We start from the raw sequence: 22,113 nt of genomic DNA on the forward strand, positions 1-22,113 counted from the left end.
GAATGCGATTATAATTACTGCGGTCAGATGAATGCACTTGGCATATGCTTGTGCTGACTAGCATGTACCTCGTCTCGGCTGTATGCTCTGGGATGAGCCGAAAATGAACCTTTTTGGGTTTGCCCAGACCATCCTCGGCACATGCCGTTTTATGTCTGGCTGAACGCTTAGTTTCACTCAAATTGGTTGTTGGAGGAAAGAATTCCCCAAAAAATAATAAGATTACATATAAACTTGACAAAAATTTTAAATCCTTAATAATTACTATTGTGACACTTAATGCTATGCTTGCTTTGTATGGGAATATTGCATCCTGTGTATCCAACTATGTTAACAAACGTAAAGGTTGTCTTTGAATATACATTTATTTTTTCTCTGCAATATGTTTCTTGATGTACCTTTTCACTTTATATCGATTCTTTTTATGGTGAGTTATTCAAGACCATGAAGTATTTTGTGATTGGCTAGTATTTGTTATGAGCTCATTTCTACAAATCGTCTTGTATTTTTTCAACAATAATTTGTTGTACATGTCTGTACATATAATTTTGCTTCCCATGTATGTTTTATTAGCGTGGATTCTTCGGGGGATTCTTTTGTGAAATATAAATTACCTGAACAACATACTGTGATCTGAGCATTATGTAAAACATTTAAATTGATTCCCGAGACTGCATATTATTTGCATTGTAATATTAACACACGACATGATATGATATTGATAAATATTGGGATGATTATGAAAGGTCATCAATTAATGATTTTATTTTGACTCCAACCAAATTACTGTCACACCTCTGTTTGACAACGCAACATCGATAATCCTTTTGCCAGCTTAAAGATTATCGATAACATCTTTTTCAGTACGAGCTGAGAGCCTGTCTGAACGTGGCTAATAGGAATTGTTCAGACTGATTAATAAGGAGGTGATTACCAGTAGTAATGAGATTTATACAGACCAAAGTACGCTAAGATTTTGATAAAGATGAAAAAGTACACAAAGATTTTAGTGGAGTTTTGTTTTCTTTGAAAGTGTCCAACCTATAGTGTACAAAGCATGCCCTCGTGTCGCCTCACATCACTGTCAGTGTGTCTGCCAGGGCTCACATCTTAATTGTTTCATTGATTCCAGGCACAATTCAATTCAATTCAGATGCTTTGGGACTATTGAAAGATTTAATTATTGACATTTTAATTTAATAAAATAAAAAACTAAAACCCTGTATTAAAATAGTTGTTCATTGGTCATTTTGTTTTTCTGTGGGTACCAGTAGTACAATTACAGTAAATTTGATTTAAAATTAATACTATATTAAATTAACAGAAATTCTATATAGTGAATATAAAATGTCATTTTGAATGTATACTCATATCGTATTTGTTTGTTTTACAGCGTGTTTATTATTTGTCTTTGGAATACTACATGGGACGTACCCTGACCAATACCATGGTCAACTTGGGTATCCAGAGTGAATGCGATGAAGCCATGTACCAGGTGAATTATTACAAATTATATATCACACCTACGCTGTACTCATTCTGTGTACATGTGTCAGCTTTGAATTTTTGCCATGGTCGGTTGTCGAGCATGTGACCCGGGAGTAATATCAATGATTGTCTGAGTTTTTAAGTGCAAGTGAACTAGCAGTAATTATTTCAACTATTTACATTAATGTTCAAGGTTCAGTTATTTTAAAAATAGTTTCTGAAACAAAACTCCACAATTGCTTGATTATAAGAATACAACGCATTACAATAATAAAGACATTTTAATGTTATTCTATGGTAACTGGGTTCAGCAGATTAATTAAATGTGCTGACTCAGATCATCACCTCATAGGTTAGTCTGGTGTACAGTACCTGAACTTTTAACCTATTACCCCAGTACCCCAAAATATAACTTGGACTGAATTGATTTGAAGCCAGTAATTGATTTACCTGACTCACTTGGCAATTAACATGGGATTTAAATTGAGTTAATCAAATGTTTAATTAATTTATACCTTCAGCTTGGACTTGACATTGAAGAATTGGAAGATATTGAGGAGGATGCTGGTCTGGGTAATGGTGGTCTCGGTAGATTAGCAGGTATATTTCATCTCATTTTATTGACTCCCATGTGCGAAGCACAAAATGGGAGTCTTTGCAGTTAGTGTGTCTGTGTGTGTGTGTGTGTGTATGTGTGTGTGTATGTGTGTATGTGTGTCCGACTGTTCCACTGCTATCTCCAGAACCATACATCAGTTTTTGATGAAACTTGGTGCATAGATGCTCTGGGCCAATGCGCAGATTTGATTAGGTTTTGGTAAAAATCCATGCTCGTTAATTACCTAATTTGCATGATAATTAGCTAATTTTTAGCTGTTCTATGACTGTTCCACTGATATCTAAAGAACCACTCATTGGATTTTGATGAAACTTGGTACATAGATGCTCTGAACATATGCGCAGATTTGATTAGTTTTTGGTAAAAATCCGTGCATATTAATTACCTAATTTGCATGATAATTAGCTATTTTTTAGTGGTTCCATGACTGTTCCACTGATATCTAAACAACCACTCATTGGATTTTGATGAAACTTGGTACATAGATTTTCTGAACTAATGCTAGGTTTTGATTAGTTTTTGGTAATAATCCGTGGATACCAATTACCTAATTTGCATAATGATTAGTCAATTTTCGGTTTTTCCACTGATATCTCAAGTACTAATCATCACATTTCAATGAAACTTGGTACATAGATGTCATATGACACTGCACAGACCTGATAGTTTTTATGGTAATATCAGTACATGTAATTACTTAATTTGCATAATTAATTAATTTTCAGCTTTTGATATAAGTAGTTAGCATTACATTTCAATGAAACTTGGTACTTACATACTCAAGGACTATGCAGAGATTGATTGTTTCGGATAAATATTTGTGCATATTAATCACCTAATTTGCATAATTAGTTAATTTTCAGCTTTTCCACGGGTATCTCAAGTACTAATCATCGCATTTCAATGAAACTTGGTACATAAATCCTTTAGGACTATGCAGAGACCTGATTAGTTTCAGGGTAAATAATTGTGCATATTAATTACCTAATTTGCATAATTAATTTTCAGCTTTTCTACTGATATCTAAAGTACTAATCATCACATTTCAATGAATCTAAAATTATGCAGAGACCCAATTAGTTTTTGGTAAATATTTGTGCATATTAATCACCTAATTTGCATAATTAACCAATTTCCAACTTTCACACTGATATCTCAGGTACTACCGTAATCATCACATATCAATGAATGTTTATACATGGATGCTGTAGGACAATAGACAGACCTGGATAATTGTGGGTTAAAATCTGTACATATTAATTATCCAATTTGCATAATTAACCAATTTTAAGCTTTCACACTGATATCTAAAGTACTAATTTCCATTTTAATGAAACTTAGTACAAAGATGCTCTAGGACAATGTACAAACCTAAGTAGTTTGGGGTAAAACTCTGTTCATAATATTTCCCCAATTAGCATAATAATTCATAATTTTTTGGTTCTAATCACATTTCAATTAAACTTGGTACATAGAGTTTTTGTTACATTGCGCAGACCTCATTAGTTTTACAATCAAATCTGTTCATGTTAATTTTCTGATTTGCATAATTAGTTTTCAGCTAAGTAATTTCAAATTATATTTAAAGTGTCTCCAATACTCTCAGCACATGGGAGTTCTTTCTAAGCTTTCTTTGATATTCGTTATTTTTTCCATCTCTTGAAATCATGGAAGGGTGTGTCAGAGTTCAAGTTGATCAATTATTTCAGTTTTGTTTATACCACATTATCTGCATTCATCGAATAAATAAATATCAAGTTTCTCTGTCTGCTGTAAATTATCGTTATTTATAGAACCGTTAATTTATCAAATGAATTCTTTATAGCGTGTTTCTTGGATTCCATGGCAACCCTTGGTTTAGCTGCTTATGGTTACGGAATCCGGTATGAGTACGGCATTTTTAACCAGAAACTTAAGGACGGACAACAGGTAAATTGAAACAAAATAAATCTTACTATTGAGAACTTTTTACCACTTTAAGTATTAGTAGTTACAGCCTGTGGAACTTGATGTTATGTTCTTACTTCTTTTTTCACTGTCTATAGGTTGAAGAACCCGATGATTGGTTGAGATTTGGCAATGCTTGGGAAAAGGCCCGCCCCGAATACATGATACCAATTAATTTCTTTGGTGAAGCTCAGAAAACGGATGCCAACAAGGGCAAGTGGATCAACACTCAGGTAAGTACTCAATTCATTCCTAAAAACGGGGGTGTAAATGTGGTAATTGTGAACTGAAAAAGTAATGGCAATCATTCCCCAAATTTAAACTAATTCATGTCATTATTTTTCGTAAAATTTGAAAAAAAATCTCTAATGAGAGAGAGAATTGTCTGCGGTATTTTGAAGGGGGCCCAGTTCCTGCATGTATTACATGGGCTATATAACAACTATTTGAATAATATTTGAATAATTAAAACATTCATAGAAATAATTAACTATATTGCTTTTATAGGTTGTTTTTGCCATGCCGTATGACACCCCGGTACCTGGCTATGGTAATAACTGTGTTAATACAATGAGATTGTGGTCAGCTAAGGCACCCAATAATTTCAATCTCAAGTTCTGTAAGTAATCTTTCTTATCAGCAGTTTGTATTCCAAATTTGAATGCATGCATTTGCTCACCATACAGTTCACAGAGTGCCTTCACATAAAATGCAATTACTGTTATGGCAGTTTCTGCAACTGAACCATGAAATTTAATAACTTCTTCTGTATATTAAAAGTCTGTATGTGCGATTAATGCATGCACGTGTGATTAATGCATGCACGGTTTGAAAACTCTGCTAGCCTGAGATGCGAGACTCGCACTTTACAGCAAATGTAATTGCAGTACTTCAAATTCTTGATATTTTTCTGAGTGAAAGGTTCCATCAAATAAACAACAAAACATCCGTCATACTTGAAGTTATTTCCATGGAAACAGTGACTTTGCGATTTCCCCAGTGCATTAAATTCTACTTTGTTAGTCATTTGGGATTGGAAAATGAGCAAAATAAAATATGATTGAGGTTCATTATCTGAAAAACTTGAATTTAATTTATTGGAATCTAAGACATCCAATCGCAATGAATTATCAGTGTTCCAGGAAATTCTTGTTTTAAAAGTATGTTAGCCATTCTAATATGAGATGTATATCTGTAAGGCTGAACATAAAATATGAATTGTTGATTGTGAATATCAAAAATACTGCAGTATGACTTGATTCCAATGATAATCAGATCTATGGCCAGTATGATTTGGATTACTAGTTTGGTTAAGAGTCCTCGATCAGTGAAATATTTCAGAATTTTCAACTCCTGAAATTAATAATAAAATTAAAGAACAGGGGGTGGAATTAACCAAAGCTCAGCTATTGTACATTTTAACATGTTTTCTAACATACATCACATGTCTCATACCCTTTTTAGTGTCTTATAGACTCACCCCCCCTCTCTTGGTAGGTTGTCAGCAGATACCTCCAAGTTATTGTCATCTAATTCCAAACTTATCCTTGCAGACATATATTAGCATTATAGTTTATTTGCAGCTGTTTGGACGGGTTGGATTAGTGCCAGTGTCAGCAGTCAAAACACAGCTGTCTCTCATCCCAAATATGCCAAACATGTATACTGTAAAATGACTAATTTTCACTGGGTTTCAATTTTGATGGTTTGCCATTTCAAGCATATTCTGTGGGTTTTAAATTCATGGTTTTGTCACTTAGATAATGTGTTCTATGCTAAATTTTACATATTCACTGGGTTTTAATTTAGCGATTTTTTCAGTCAGCGAAATAAGCAAAATTAAAACCGAGAATAATTATCCCCTTTACAGTACTATGAAAACATGGAATGTGAATACAGAGAAAACATAGTCGTCACCAATCAGATTTAGATAATTACTCTGAAAACCTATTACGTGATTTCTTGTATCCCAGGTTGTAAACTTATCCTGTCTTTATACTGATCATCTACTTATATTTGTATAATGTACTGTGTCTTGCTATAGAAACTGTCTTGTTTGTGGGAGCATTAATATAGAGCTGAAGATGTCCTTGTACATGTATGTGTTATGTTATGGTGGCCTTGTGTTATATAAATTCCTGTTGTGTCTTTATTTACAAGGTTTGATTAAACCATAGACTTTAGAAAACACAAATGATTCAGTAATTTTGGGCCAGTGTTTGAATACTGGGATTTGATGGTCATTACTGTATGTACTGGGGAAGGTCTGGCATATTACTGTACTGGCCTTCTGACCTTCTCCACATTACATTGGTGGCATATTACTGTACTTGGGCTGACCTTCCTCACATTACATTGGTGGCATATTACTGTACTTGGGTCTGACCTTCCTTACATTACATTGGTGGCATATTACTGTATTGGGTCTGACCTTCCCCACATTACATTGGTGGCATATTACTGTACTGTGGCTGACCTTCTCCACATTACATTGGTGGCATATTACTGTACTGGGGCTGACCTTCCCCACATTACATTGGTGGCATATTACTGTACTGGGGCTGACCTTCCCCACATTACATTGGTGGCATATTACTGTACTGGGGCTGACCTTCCCCACATTACATTGGTGGCATATTACTGTACTGGGGCTGACCTTCCTCACATTACATTGGTGGCATATTACTGTACTGGGGCTGACCTTCCACACGTTACATTGGTGGCATATTACTGTACTGGGGCTGACCTTCCTCACATTACATTGGTGGCATATTACTGTACTGGGGCTGACCTTCCCCACATTACATTGGTGGCATATTACTGTACTGGGTCTGACCTTCCTCACATTACATTGGTGGCATATTACTGTACTGGGGCTGACCTTCCTCACATTACATTGGTGGCATATTACTGTACTGGGGCTGACCTTCCTCACATTACATTGGTGGCATATTACTGTACTGGGGCTGACCTTCCTCACATTACATTGGTGGCATATTACTGTACTGGGGCTGACCTTCCTCACATTACATTGGTGGCATATTACTGTACTGGGGCTGACCTTCCTCACATTACATTGGTGGCATATTACTGTACTGGGGCTGACCTTCCTCACATTACATTGGTGGCATATTACTGTACTGGGTCTGACCTTCCTCACATTACATTGGTGGCATATTACTGTACTGGGTCTGACCTTCCTCACATTACATTGGTGGCATATTACTGTACTGGGGCTGACCTTCCCCACATTACATTGGTGGCATATTACTGTACTGGGTCTGACCTTCCCCACATTACATTGGTGGCATATTACTGTACTGGGTCTGACCTTCCTCACATTACATTGGTGGCATATTACTGTACTGGGGCTGACCTTCCTCACATTACATTGGTGGCATATTACTGTACTGGGGCTGACCTTCCTCACATTACATTGGTGGCATATTACTGTACTGGGGCTGACCTTCCTCACATTACATTGGTGGCATATTACTGTACTGGGGCTGACCTTCCTCACATTACATTGGTGGCATATTACTGTACTTGGGCTGACCTTCCTCACATTACATTGGTGGCATATTACTGTACTGGGGCTGACCTTCTTCACATTACATTGGTGGCATATTACTGTACTGGGGCTGACCTTCCTCACATTACATTGGTGGCATATTACTGTACTGGGTCTGACCTTCCTCACATTACATTGGTGGCATATTACTGTACTGGGGCTGACCTTCCTCACATTACATTGGTGGCATATTACTGTACTGGGGCTGACCTTCCCCACATTACATTGGTGGCATATTACTGTACTGGGGCTGACCTTCCTCACATTACATTGGTGGCATATTACTGTACTGGGGCTGACCTGATATTTAAATCTAACATCTATTTAATTGTGGATGTAAGAACATTAAAAATGTACCTTGTTACATTATTGCGGTCAATATTAGGAATTCTATTCTATAAGTAACATTTATCACGTGTCTTGTGATGTTTCTATCATTTTACTTTGTATTGCAGTTAATGATGGCGACTATATCCAAGCTGTGTGTGATAGAAACTTGGCTGAAAACATTTCCCGCGTTCTATACCCAAATGACAATGTAAGTCAATCTTAGTCCTTCAGTCCATGATATTGCCTTGAATTAAAACCAATCTCAATGTGTTTTTTTTCAAATTCAATGTGGAAATAATTATGAATAATTTGTGTATGTTCATCTCAGTTTTTTGAAGGTAAAGAGCTCCGCTTAAAGCAGCAGTACTTCATGGTTGCGGCTACTTTACAAGACATTATTAGACGTTTCAAGTCTTCCAAATTTGGTTGTCGCGATCCTGTGAGGACTTCATTTGACACTTTTCCCGAAAAGGTGAATTCAAACTCAAAATGAATGTGATAAATTAACTCGTATCCTGCCTGCCCTGTTTGCTTTTACATTGACTAGACCAAATAAAGGTTGAAGAAGTGAAGAAGAATTTGTTTGTTACTTTTTGACTCCCGTGTGCGAAGCACAAAAAGGAAGTTCTTGCAGTTAGTGTGTCTGTCTGTCTGTCTGTCTGTCTGTCTGTCTGTCTGTCTGTGTCTGTCTGTCTGTCTGTCTGTCTGTCTGTCTGTCTGTCTGTCTGTCTGTCTGTGTGTGTGTGTGTGTGTGTGTGTGTGTGTGTGTGTGTGTGTGTGTGTGTGTGTGTGTGTGTGTGTGTGTGTGTGTGGCTGTTCCACTGCTATCTCAAGAACCATACATTGGTTTTTGATGAAACTTGGTGCATAGATGCTCTGGGCCAATGCGCAGATTTGATTCGGTTTTGGTGAAAATCTGTGCAATATTAATTACCTAATTTGCATAATGATTAATCAATTTTTGGCTTTTCCACTGATATCTCAAGTAGTAATCATCACATTTCAATAAAACTTGGTACATAGTTATCATAGAACACTGCACAGACCTGATAGTTTTTAGTGTAATATCAGTACATATTAATTACCTAATTTGCATAATTAATTAATTTTCAGCTTTTGATATTTCAAGTAGTGATCATCACATTTCAATGAAACTTGGTGCATAGTTACTTAAGGACTATGCAGAGACCTGATTAGTTTGGTGGTAAATATTTGTGCATATTAATTACCTAATTTGCATAATTAGTTATTCTTGTCCATAATTGTTCCACTGATATATAAAGAACCACTGATTGGATTTTAATGAAACTTTTAAAGAGTATTCATCATCACATTTCAATGAACCTAGGACTAAACAGAGACCCAATTAGTTTTTGGTAAATATTTATGCTTATTAATCACCTAATTAAAATAATTAATTAACACTGATATCTCAATTACTGATCATCACATTTGAATAAAATTTGGTACATAAATGCTTTAGGACAATAGACAGGCCCGATTAATTTTGGGTTGAAATTTGTTCATATTAATTCTCTAATAATAATTCAAATTTTTTTGTTCTAATCACATTTCAATGAAACTTGGTACATAGATATTACATTACGCAGGCCTTATTAGTTTCACACTCAAATCTGTTCATATCAGTTACCTGATTTACATAATTAGTTTTCAGCTATTCCATCAATATCTCAAGTACAAGTAATTTTTAATTAATTTTTAATGTGTCTTCATTACTCTCAGCACACGGGACTCTGAGTTCTTTCTAAGCTTTCTTTTATATTTCTTTTTTTGTAATTTTGAAAAAGTATATAATTTTTCTCTGTATATGAAAAAACAAACTACTTGTTTACTGTAAGATGTAATTTTCACTTTTAGGATTTGTTGTAATTTGTTGGTTTAATAGTGTTCTATAGTGTATGTGATGCCATGCCTTTTGAACCCAACTCAGTTGGCTGACAGTCATTGTTAACGGTGTGTTCTGGCTTGCTTTGATAGTGAAGTGAATAGTGTGATAGTGAAGCATAACACCATAAGGTACAAGTAGGATTCTGTGAATGCTCCTGTGCTTTCGTTGTTGATTTCTTTGAATTCAGGGAGTTAGTAAAAGCCGTGGTGAAATTGAACATACCTTGACATCTTTATTAATTTTTTTTGTATCCTCATTGGTATTTGTTGTTATTTGTCCGACAGGTTGCAATCCAGCTGAATGATACTCATCCAGCTCTAGCCATACCTGAACTGATGAGGGTCTTCGTTGATGTGGAAGGGTTGTCATGGGAAAAGGTGAGTAATCACTGTATATTTCATTTTATCCCTGAAAAATTTGTGAGGTTGATAAACATTTATTGCACATTGTTGTATTGATTGGTATGTATTTTTAAAAACTATTTAAAACCCATACAGTGGGGGAAATAAATAATATTCATTCTAGAAATAAAAGTACGAAATAATATCTGAGTCAAATACATCCATGGTTAATTTCTTCAGTGTAGTGTTATAACGACTCATCTGATTCATCCTTGCGTGCAATTTTGAAATTGTGACATCACCATCTAGTCATTTAGCCCATTTAATGAGTAGGCTACTTATTTTTGTGGAAACTATTTGAAATTTGAATCAATAATTTAATAATAATCAATAAAATGCGTTTAAAGCCGTATTTGATGATTTTGCCGTTTCTAATTTTCCTAACCCTACAGTGGCGGTGCGCAGGATTCATGCTCTTCACTGAACCACAACTACTGCTTGCGATCATGAAAATATGTGACAGATATGTGTCTGTGACCAAAATAATGTAATGAGTCAGTGTACAATCAATGCACTTTTTGGTTTATGTGCACTTCTAATAGAGCATGTACGATGGCTGGAACCTCTGCTCAGTATTGGACGAAGTGGTAGAGGACTCAAGATTAATTTCTGTGTTTCATCAACAGTAATTAAAACAGCACATAACAGAAACACCTACATCTGTGTTCCACTGAAATCGCAGTGTATTAGGAATATCTCTTGTTGTACTTAGTATTAAAATATCTTGGGTTCTTTAATTATCAGGCATGGGAACTTACCCAGAATTCGTGTGCATACACCAACCATACTCTGCTTCCAGAGGCTTTGGAACGCTGGCCTGTATCCATGTTAGAATACTTGCTGCCAAGACATTTGCAGATAATCTATGACATCAACTCGAGATTCATGGATGTGAGTAATATTTTATTGTGTTGCACATTATTTTAATCACATTGTAAATTCTGTTAGGGCAAATGAGTATAAAACTACAACTTTCAAGAACAAACTTTATTGTCATTTCTAAATGCTCACTGCAATTTGACATTGAAATTGTACTGTACAGGAAACAGAATTTGTTATGATAATGAGTGTATAACTCGTACCTTGCATTTGTTATCTGAATATAGGATATATCTAAAAAGTGGCCTGGTGATTTTGATCGTATGGGACGGATGTCGATGGTCGAAGAGGGAAGTGAGAAGAAGATCAACATGGCTCATTTAGCTATTGTGGGATCACATGCTATCAACGGTGTCGCTCAGATACATTCAGACCTACTGAAAACAACAGTGTAAGTTACATTCATTTTCAATACATGTCGTTTGTATTCTTTGCTATTTTTTTCATCAAACTAAAATGCAGTTAGTACGAGTAGTATGGTTTTTCATGAAAAGCCTGTGCTCTTGTGATTACTGTGTTTTATTTTTTTTATCAGATTTAAAGACTTTTATGAGATGTATCCTGAGAAGTTCCAGAATAAAACTAACGGGATCACACCCCGTCGTTGGCTGCTTCTCTGTAACCCTGGTTTAGCTGATGTCATATGTGATGTGAGTAGGTGTTTTGATGTCATCTTGGGATGGAGTGTAAATAGCATTACTTTCTATATTACGTACACATTATGTTTAAAATGTGTGCACTAGTTAACGCAAACAATTGTGATGAACCAACATGTAACCTTGCGCTTCTGATTGTCCTACATGTGTGCACCTGTTTGGCAGTCTCCACCTGTATCTTGGACATGCCGGGGTCGATCACATTCAAACTTTTCACATACTTAGGGATACATATGCATGTTTATTTGATGAATGCAGGCTGTTTCAGGGCTTTAAAATTCATCAAAATCAAGCATTTCTGCCCTTCCGGAACTGGATTCCTGTCGTGTGGAAGGATTTTGTTCATTCTTGGTACATACAATATTGATGCATGACATTTTGTGTTTTCAGATCGAATTATAAATGGTCAACGGGTGACCTTTTATGTTTTTAATGATTGCTGTTCTATCTCAGACACGCTTGACTGATCATGTCCATACTATATACATCATGTCACACATATATTTATGTGTTCTTTGGAAATGAGATCTAAGGTGGCCAAATTGCTGCCATTTCAATGTTATCAATGAATCTATATCATCTGTCATACTTAGACACCTATATCTGACGTTAAACATAATGGGACCATAATGTTTTTTTCAAATCAAATTCAAAATGGCCAAATGACTTACCGATATGTCACACATATTGTCATGAATTCAATTTAATGTTACAAAAAGAAAATTGTGCCTGTCTCCTTTCCCTTGCCTTTTTTGTTAGCTACCGTAATGACTTTGTTGAGCGGAGCTTATCATACGAGTGATTGTCCATTGTCGACATCCATGTCAACTTTTTACTTTTTCAGTTTTCTTGAAAACTACAATTCTTATTGCTTTCATATTATGTTTATATGTATCTCAGGTAGACAGATTTGTTAATTTCGTGATGATATCTTCAATTCTCTAATTTTGATGAATATTTTTGCCATTTTTGGTAAAAGTGATATTTTTAACTTTTTGTTGAAAACCACTAGTCCGATTGCTTTGATACTATACATATAGGTACCTCGATTGCTTTGCTAAGGGAACTGATCATTACCACCAAGCCGGTTTCCTGTGAGTCTCCTGCGGCATGCGTTTCTTTACCGTACCGGCCGCTGCTTTACCGTACCGGCCGCTGCTTTACCGTACCGGCCGCTGCTTTACCGTACCGGTCGGTTCTTTACCGTACCCGAAGGTCATTAGCCGTACCGGCAAGGCCGTTACCGTACTGGCAGGAGGCAATTCACACTTCTGACAAGTTAATTTATGCATTGATTTTCCGGTTTACCGGTAAAATGCCGACCTGTTTAAATTTCAGTTTTATGCACAGGATCGCCAGAGAAAGCAGAACTGTAGAATTAGTTTGAGTAGAATTTGTTTAGTTTGTAGTTATAGTCTGTTTATAAATCATTTTGTTCATGTTTGCTATGCGGTAGCTTTCGAGGTCAAATACACCACCAGGGCAATTTGTTGCGTCTTTTTATTTGTCAGAGATTAAACTTTACCATTATTATTGCATAATATTTACATTCAAGTTGCGCGTGATAATGCTACACATGATTTTTGTGAGACCATGGAGCTCCCAGTACGTCCAAGTGAACTGTTGGATATGACTACAGACGGAACTGCGTCTTTATTTTATACGATATTTTTTTTTTTTTAAATCGGGATCAGTGCTCCCAAATCAACTGAGCCGACAAAGTGGATTACAAAAATAACAGTTCCATGAAAGTGGCTATATTTGTGTATGATGAATCCTGAGTCGGTAGTTTTGGCATGTAACCTAATGGTTTTGGTTATTGTTACAAATGCACAGTGCAGACGTAATTTTGTTTTCATTTTTTCACTTTATCTGGCGCCAGTGCACGTGTGCTTGGATGTTTTTTTATTCAGTGATTGGGCTAAATATTTGACGACGTTGCCAACGTATTCAACATACGAAAATAGCATGTGTGTGCGTGTGCGCGAATGATAGATGCAGACGAGATTTCTCGTCGCAACGCGTTTTATTAGTTTATTTCCAACGCTAGTGGTCGGCGCCTTTGATTGCGTTTAGTTTGTTCTTTCATTCGCAAAATCTATCGCTGGCACTGTTTATTTTGTTATGTCTCACAACTGAATGTCCAAGCTGACTTTGTATTGGCTGTAATTATATTTTTTTTTTGTAAAACAAAAAAAAGTCCCGACCTTTCCAGTCTAAAACGTATTCTGCCCCAAACCAAACAGCCCTTTTCAGGGCCAATCACATGTTCCAAAAAGAGATGTACCGGCACACTCTGTTTTGTTATAATAAAGTTACATTGGGGATTGTTGGAAGGGATGTGTAAATATGTTTGGTCAATTCCATAAGCAAAATCACAAAATGAGGTCGAAAAGCAATGGAAAAATGTTGACCTAGAGCAAGGTCAAATTCCGTTTTACGCACTTGAATTTTATCTGGACTACGTGCACGCGTTGCGCGTGTTATTGTCAACAAAGTATCAAAACAGATTTTCGAACGCCCAAGCCCGAATTTAAATACATGTGAGCTCGGCCAAGCGAATCACGCTGACAGATTATGCAAGTATCATCGAATTCATGCGACAGGTTGAGACGTTTTATTCAACGTTGTGGGTAAGCTACGATTTAGGACTGTCGTTTTATAGCGTTACAGGCGATCATGAATATGTGAATAACACACATATATTGAAAAAAACACATGCGAAGAATTTCAGAAAGACTTTTTTATTTAATTTATTTATTTATTTGTATTTCGACGGTTGTCCGACTTTCTTTCCACTGTGTGAGCTACTGACAAATATAAACAAATAATTAAACCATCGAGTCCTCTAGTCGACTGGGACGTAACACTCTGTTGTACAAGTCCTTAAAAAAAATTCTTATTGTTTGCAAAATGCCCAATTAATTCATGCATGACTCACGGTTACCGGCAGGGCGCCGATCAGTTACCGGGGCTTTGTTTACCATGCATTCATTAATCAAAGGTGATAAATAGTCGGTATTGGTCCTATCAGTACGGTAATTGTCCAGCCGGTACAGTAAAGCACCAGCCGGTACGGTAACGCAACGGTCGGTACGGTAACGCAACGGTCGGTACGGTAAAGCAACGACCGGTACGGTAAACCGAGTCAAACTCACAGGAAACCGGCTGGGTGGTAATGATCAGTTCCCTAACAGCGGGGCTATCTCAGCCAAGAGGCTGCTTGTTCATATGTGTGGTACAATAGCATACTCTAAATTTGTTTTCTCATACAGAAAATTGGTGACAAGTTTGTGAATGACTTGAAGTTCCTACGAGAGCTAGAACCATTCATAGACAATGCAGGCTTTATTAAAGCTCTACTAACTGTGAAAGCTGTAAGTATGTACATTTTTTCCATACACTACCCCCTCAGTGGCGTGTTAACATATAGCTATCCCACAATGCAATACAGCGTGAGTGTATTTGACAGAATCTACCTAAGCCTTATCGGCTATATAAATTTGATTACGTTTAATGATACTTTGTACTTGTGTTTGTATACGTGAATTTGAACGATCACCGATGACCACTCCAATCGAACCTTTGACATCGGACCAGTATCATGTATTCTTTGGATCTTTTTTTTTTTTTTTAGGAAAACAAAATGAAGTTGACAAATTACATTGAGAAACATTACAATATCACTGTGGATCCGGCATCGATGTTTGACGTTCATGTGAAGAGAATCCATGAATACAAACGACAACTGCTCAACTGTCTCCACGTCATCACCATGTACAACAGTATGTGCAGATTTACTCTTCTACTTGAATTTTAGTGCTGATAATGTCTGGATGTTAGCCTGGATTTTACTGATGTTGTGTTAATGTCTTAGGCAGAACATCTTCTATCACCTGTCTTGCTCTCAATCAGAAAATGCATAAATAATGCTTACATACATACGTGGACAGAGAAATTAAGACACGACTACATGAGTAAAGTTGACTCCACAGTACTGTTACGTAAGGTACATGGAGTATATATATTCATGTTGTATGATTGCTTTTGTTTGTCATTGCAGGAATAAAGAAGAACCCCAATATGTCATTCGTACCACGTACTGTAATGATCGGTGGCAAAGCGGCGCCTGGATACTACATGGCTAAGAAGATCATTCATCTGTTCAGTTCTGTTGGACGTGTCGTCAACAACGATCCCATCATTGGCAAGAGACTAAAAGTGGTATTCTTGGAGAACTACCGCGTCTCTCTAGCCGAGAAAGTCGTTCCTGCTACTGATCTATCTGAGCAGATTTCGTTGGCTGGTACTGAGGCCTCGGGTACCGGTAATATGAAATTTATGTTAAATGGTGCTTTAACTATTGGTACTCTGGATGGTGCCAATGTAGAAATGATGGAAGAAGTTGGCAAAGACAATATCTTTATTTTTGGAATGACTGTTGATGATGTGAATGAGCTCCACAAGAAAGGGTGAGTGTTGTATTTCATTCTACACATGGCATGTAGAACTACGTTGTGAAAACTATCTAACCATGCTACTATATATATATATATCACAAACATGATGAAATGAACAAATGCATAAACCAAAATCATGGTCAACATTGATGCCCGACAGCTATAACAGAATGTTTTTATTATCAGTATCAGAAAGTGTCTGTTAGTGCCGGATTGATTTGAAGAAGTTTGTTACTTGGGAATTTGTGTGCATAGTCACAGTGCACACGAATAAGTATTTGTTTGTTTGTAAAGTCATCATTACGGTTTTCGATAATAGTACTTAATTCTCGATATACAAATGTGTCTTCTGTATTCCATCATAAAAAAAGGTCACCAGAGAAAATATTTTGCATCAAACAAAAACGGCATGCAACAAATATTATTTGTGCTGTGTAGAACACAATATAAAGAATGGTCAGACCTAACTCCACAAGTTTTATGACAAATAATCCCTTTTTCTCGCATTTTTGCAAGTCCTTCTCTGTAAACACACACCATGCAAACAAGGTGCCTTACGTGTTGCAGAGCAGCAAATGTTTGAAAAACTAGTGATTACTGTATTGGAGATATTTTGCTATATCATATTTGAATATGGGAATCAGGTTTAACCATTTTTTAGCTATCGTCATCACGTAGACAGGTAATATTTTCTTGGTCTCCACTGACAGGTACAACGCAAAGGAATACTATGAAAAGAATGCTGAACTTAAGCAAGCTATTGATCAGATCAATGATGGCTACTTCTCACCGTGGGATCGCTTTTGTTTCAAGGACATTGCCGATACTTTACTGTACCATGACAGGTAGGATGAAATGTATCCGTAACTATTATTGACAGCTGACCGTTCACAGTTCTCAAAAAAATCCCATTAGTACAAAAACCTTGTTCAAATATGCTTGCATGTATTTTGGGAGTGTGGCTGTCTTGTTTAAAGGCACAACATTCTGACTGCTGATTTGAATAACAAATGTTTAACTGTAAATATTCATGCACTGTGCCAATTGTCTGATCCTGAGTAGTTGATTTGATGCTAAAAATACGACACACACAAAGTTGCTGTATCCTGAACCTTATTTGGTTGTAAAACAATGTGACTCAGGAATGTATTCTTTTTTGTTGCCGACAACCATTATTTACTGTATGCTTGCTGTTGTCAGATTGATAAAATAGATGCTCTTACTTGAGTTCACAAGGAGACTAATGCATGACCCCATCATTGATTAAAAGTTACATGGAGTGAATTTCATAACCGGGAATGTACACGGTTCTTCTATAGTTACTGATTACAACTTTCACTTTGCTAGATTCTGTCTTCTTGCTGATTATGAAGCTTACATCGCTGCTCAGGAAAAAGTTAACGATCTCTATAAGGTATGTATTCATGAAACAAGACCAGTAAATGCTTGCTATATATTTTATTTGCTTTATTAGTAATGCATGTGCTTACATAAATGTTACTTCTATGATCAAAATGAATAAAATATTAATAAATCACTATACAAAAAATGTTTGGTTTATATGGGTTTCTAATAGTGTGAATATTTTTTTGTCTGGCCAAGAATACTAGATGTAGCAATGTATGTACAAAATGCTTGTGTTTCTCACTAAAATTGTAAGATGTATAGTCTTTGCTTTATACTGGTAAGTAACATACTGAAAACAAGATATTGTTGCTGTCAGAAACGTAATTAACATGACTAAATTTACGTAAAATGAAATATTGGTCAGAATGAAGTGCCTTATTTCTGATTATTTTTACAACATTTTCTTGTGTAATGTACAATAATGAGCATCAGGTTCATCATTTCGACGTTCTTTTATTTTCAGAATCCCATTGCTTGGGGAAAGAAATGCCTACTGAATATTGCTGCATCTGGTAAATTCTCGAGCGATCGCACAATTGAGCAATACGCCAAAGAAATATGGAACGTGGAACCGACACGTGATAAGTTGCCAGCACCACATGAGATACCCAGTATAAAGGTTGAGAAGAAGAAATAAACTACACGTTCTGGAGTTGGCAACTGTAGAATTATGTAAAAATTATGTAAATGATTGCGTGTTTATTTTGTAAACTAAGAATTCACAGTTTGTAAGGAATTAGAACCAGCTGTGTCCACCTTCGTTTCGGACAAAGTTTCTTTGCACTGGTTTAGAACAGCTAATTTTGTACGCAAGAAATTAAATATGTCATTCATCTTAATGCTGCAACTGTAAGTTTGTTTGTAAAGTTTACTTGACATCAAATTATGTGCTTTTTTTTTTATTTCACCTTCACATTATGAAAGCAATATTTGGAATCTCATTTTTTTTGATTGAATGAAAATATTTGTTGTGCATGTGTGAATTTATAATTTGAGTTTGTATATTGTGAGAATTGCCGTGGTAACACTTCAAAGATGTTTATGTCAACACCTTGTGCAAGCAACACACATGTAGTTTGCTGATGCTCTATGTAAATTTGTTATGGTAATACGTGCATGTAAACTTAGCGTCATAACAACACATCAACATGTAAAGGGATGGATATGGTAACATTCAGTGATGTGACTGTAGTGTCAATGGTTAGGTAACTTGTTTCCATAGTAACTGTAGCAAAATTGTTACTTCTACTTAGAGATTGTGAATACTTTGCAGTATTGTGTTGACAAGTTATACATGTGAAGATTGGCACTGGATATTTATTTGTTGTTTTTTATACAAGCTTGTTTTTTCTTCAAACTGAAATATTTTTCCATATTTGTAGCTATACCAGGAATATTTACCATTTTCGGTATTTGAAATGATGATCAATGAAATGGTATAAATATGATTGACTAGTAGCATGGTGTGATGATGAATAATAATTAGTAATCTCTTTTTAACAATTGTGATTTGGTCTGTTTAATTGTTCACATAATTTTATGTCACTTTCTAGAGATTAAGAATCATTCTGATCTGCTTGAATTAAATTATATGTGCTCAAAAATTAAATTAAATTAAAACATTAGGGTTGAAAAAAAAAAGGAAACTCCCATGCCTGTATAATAATTTGTTAGCTCTTTAACAATAGGATCAGGTCTTGGTTGATGACTTTGTCAGCCAAGCTTGATGATCTGTGATACTAAGTTCCCCCCATGACAGAGTTCCTAGCATTTGTTCATTAGCCTTCAGGGTAAGACAGCAATTTAGTTAAAGATGGCAAGTATATATAAGAAGGTTTTCTCACAACTTGAGGACAACAAAAATAGTTTAAGTAAGAGAAGCTTGATTTATGTATGGTATTACTAATGCAGCAACATTGGTATTTGTCAGCTCATTCGGATTATCAATAAAATCACCCAAAAACATTTTCATTGTTTGATTTTGTTTGTTTGTGTGTGTGTGTGTGTGTTTTGATGAAAAATTACTTCACTTACACTTTACTGGAGTTTAAAGTGGCATAGTTTCCGAGTCAATGCAAAACTACCTACAAGATCATGCCTCATTGGCTGGCCCTATTTTAACACTCAACAGTCAGAATAATCAGCAAGCAGCTTGTTTGTCTGTTATCAACTATCAAAATCTGCTCAACTTCATGTACTGTACAGGTATAAGTAATATTGGACTTGTATATAATACTACACAGTGCAACAAGTGTAGCTCTTTAACTTTTGATTTTATCTTTCATGGTGACAGCAACATTACAATTAATGTATTTTACAGACTATGACAAAATGGCCTATCTTGGGAATACATTCGTTCGATTAATTCATTTCAGTTAAATTATTAAAAACTTATTGTGACGTTTACTGGTCTATTAGGTGGGGGATTTGCAAAATGTTTTCTGTAAACACCAAAAAAAAAAATCAAGATTAGCTTGTAATACTAAGAGTTGACAACTTACTTTGATTTGCACTAAAACGTTGTTTGATTGTTCAAATGACATGCATTGTAAAATGACATGTGATTTATATGAATCAACACTTGACATTGAGTATGAGGCACGTCAACTGCAATCTTTTCAGATTACTTGTGTATGTGTTCTATTGTTAATTTCTGACTCGCATCACAGCGCTTCAGTTGACGTCATTGGTGTGGATGTATATTCACCCTTCTATAACGACAGCCATTGTCAGAAACAAACAGGCATGTTTGATTTAAATGTACTTTGCAGATAGAGGGCGGTACAGAAGCAGCATTCCAGCACCAAATTACAGTCCTGAAGTTAAATCATCTACCGACATGAATATTTACAAAAAAGTACAGTTAACCTTATGAAGGCATGAATGAAATATTCACCCCTGTAAGACAATCATGCTTCATTCAAATTTAATGACGATGATTTCATTGGCTATGGAAACTAATTGGTTACTCCTATTAATTACTCATGAGTCTTTCAATCATTGGTCAATTTACTGCCATGCACTCAAATCTGCTAAGGTATTGTGATTGGTCAAGTTGTTTTTAACTACTGTAAATGCATTAATTATTCACTGGGTTTTAAATTTGCTATTTTTGTTGATAAAATCTATCAAATTAAATCTACAGAACATGACAAATTAACGAAATTAAAATTCAGTGAAATTGCCCAAAACATTAAAATGGTGAAATTTAATGCCTGTGATATCAAAGGTTTTAAGAGAATCATTTGAAATTTATTAAAAAGTTATATTTAAAAAAAAAAAATTAAAGCATTAATGACACAAATTTCTTTAATTTGAATAGTTCAAATGATTTATTTTTAAATGTCTTGTTAGTATGATCTTCGTGAAAAAGAGTCATTTGACAGTCGAGCTCATCTGTGTTACTTCTCTCAAACACTACTGTCAGTCGGAAAAATTTTCCGTGCGTCAATAGGAGGCGCTGTAATTAAAAATTTCCAATCTCGTTTTTCCTCGCGAGAGTTGATCAATATTCAAGATGGCGGCACCCATGTCGAAAGATCGTCGTTTCAAAAAACCTGTAAAAAAAGTAAAGAAAATGGTTAGTAAACAAAAAAAAGTAGAGTCGCTGAAAGGAGAGGAAGTAGAACTTGATATAATACAAGATTTGGGAGGTGATGAGGTAAGTAGTAATTGCGTAATTTAAAGATGAACACTTCCACGTGGGCTTGTAATTCCCGACCACAGCATGGTTTTGTCAACAAACATCACACACTCTCTAACTGTCCCTGTTTGCCTTCTTCCATTTTGCTGTTGTTGTCCGTTAGATGTCGACACGATATCTGATTGCCATTGGGCGGATATGGCAGAGTGACAATGATTATTAGGCAATAGTATTAGGTTTAGGGAGCAGGTGTAGGGTACGACATGTATAGATTGTCAACATTCAGTGGTTCATCTTCACCTTCCCTAACCCTAATTTACTATTTGTAATACTCGTCGTGCGTTGAATAAAAAAACGAAGTAATTCACAATTTTGTCGCAAGTTTCAACCTCATTGTTGCCATTCTGCAGTCAACTCAATCATAGACGAAGTTAGTTCGGTAATGTTTTTTTTTTTATTGGTAAATAGTCGATATCGTACCATATTTGTGTCACATGTGAAGTTTATTCATTCAGAAAAAATTTGATATAATGTACTGATTTTATTGATAATAAGTAATGTATTTCCTAGAGATAACTATGGACCCCTATTCTACACCAACGCTGTGGGATAATACTGGCGATCTGCAAGTTTATGTGTTATACCATGAGTTAGTACATCCATATATAGTTATACATGTACATACACATGTAGTCTAATGATCGATATTTTAACAATGTCAGGTTAAGATTTCTGTAAAAAAAACATAATAAAATAAGTCATTGAAATCAAGAAGATCATATCTGTACTAATGGGATATGATA

General features: G+C 35.6%; 2 protein-coding genes across 2 annotated transcripts in view; both read left to right on the forward strand.

Annotated features, from left to right (window-relative positions):
* Window positions 1–19,632, forward strand: part of LOC100369263 (glycogen phosphorylase, muscle form-like) — a 29,186-nt gene extending 9,554 nt beyond the window's left edge. Inside the window, exons 2-18 of the mRNA XM_085492538.1 lie at window positions 1,394–1,495; window positions 2,010–2,088; window positions 3,933–4,036; window positions 4,153–4,287; window positions 4,562–4,673; window positions 8,081–8,163; window positions 8,284–8,427; window positions 10,149–10,241; window positions 11,010–11,156; window positions 11,372–11,535; window positions 11,680–11,794; window positions 15,076–15,177; window positions 15,438–15,585; window positions 15,864–16,272; window positions 16,971–17,105; window positions 17,608–17,674; window positions 18,131–19,632. Coding sequence (XP_085348664.1) covers window positions 1,394–1,495; window positions 2,010–2,088; window positions 3,933–4,036; window positions 4,153–4,287; window positions 4,562–4,673; window positions 8,081–8,163; window positions 8,284–8,427; window positions 10,149–10,241; window positions 11,010–11,156; window positions 11,372–11,535; window positions 11,680–11,794; window positions 15,076–15,177; window positions 15,438–15,585; window positions 15,864–16,272; window positions 16,971–17,105; window positions 17,608–17,674; window positions 18,131–18,304 — 2,313 coding nt within the window. The 3' untranslated portion in view covers window positions 18,305–19,632. The remainder of the gene's footprint in view (window positions 1–1,393; window positions 1,496–2,009; window positions 2,089–3,932; window positions 4,037–4,152; window positions 4,288–4,561; window positions 4,674–8,080; window positions 8,164–8,283; window positions 8,428–10,148; window positions 10,242–11,009; window positions 11,157–11,371; window positions 11,536–11,679; window positions 11,795–15,075; window positions 15,178–15,437; window positions 15,586–15,863; window positions 16,273–16,970; window positions 17,106–17,607; window positions 17,675–18,130) is intronic.
* Window positions 19,633–21,065: 1,433 nt separating this feature from the next.
* Window positions 21,066–22,113, forward strand: part of LOC100369406 (CCAAT/enhancer-binding protein zeta-like) — a 69,519-nt gene continuing 68,471 nt past the window's right edge. Inside the window, exon 1 of the mRNA XM_085492543.1 lies at window positions 21,066–21,328. Coding sequence (XP_085348669.1) covers window positions 21,185–21,328 — 144 coding nt within the window. The 5' untranslated portion in view covers window positions 21,066–21,184. The remainder of the gene's footprint in view (window positions 21,329–22,113) is intronic.

The sequence above is a fragment of the Saccoglossus kowalevskii genome, chromosome 2 (assembly GCF_978046115.1).
Source record: "Saccoglossus kowalevskii chromosome 2, keSacKowa6.1, whole genome shotgun sequence".
NCBI classification, from domain to species: Eukaryota; Metazoa; Hemichordata; class Enteropneusta; family Harrimaniidae; genus Saccoglossus; species Saccoglossus kowalevskii.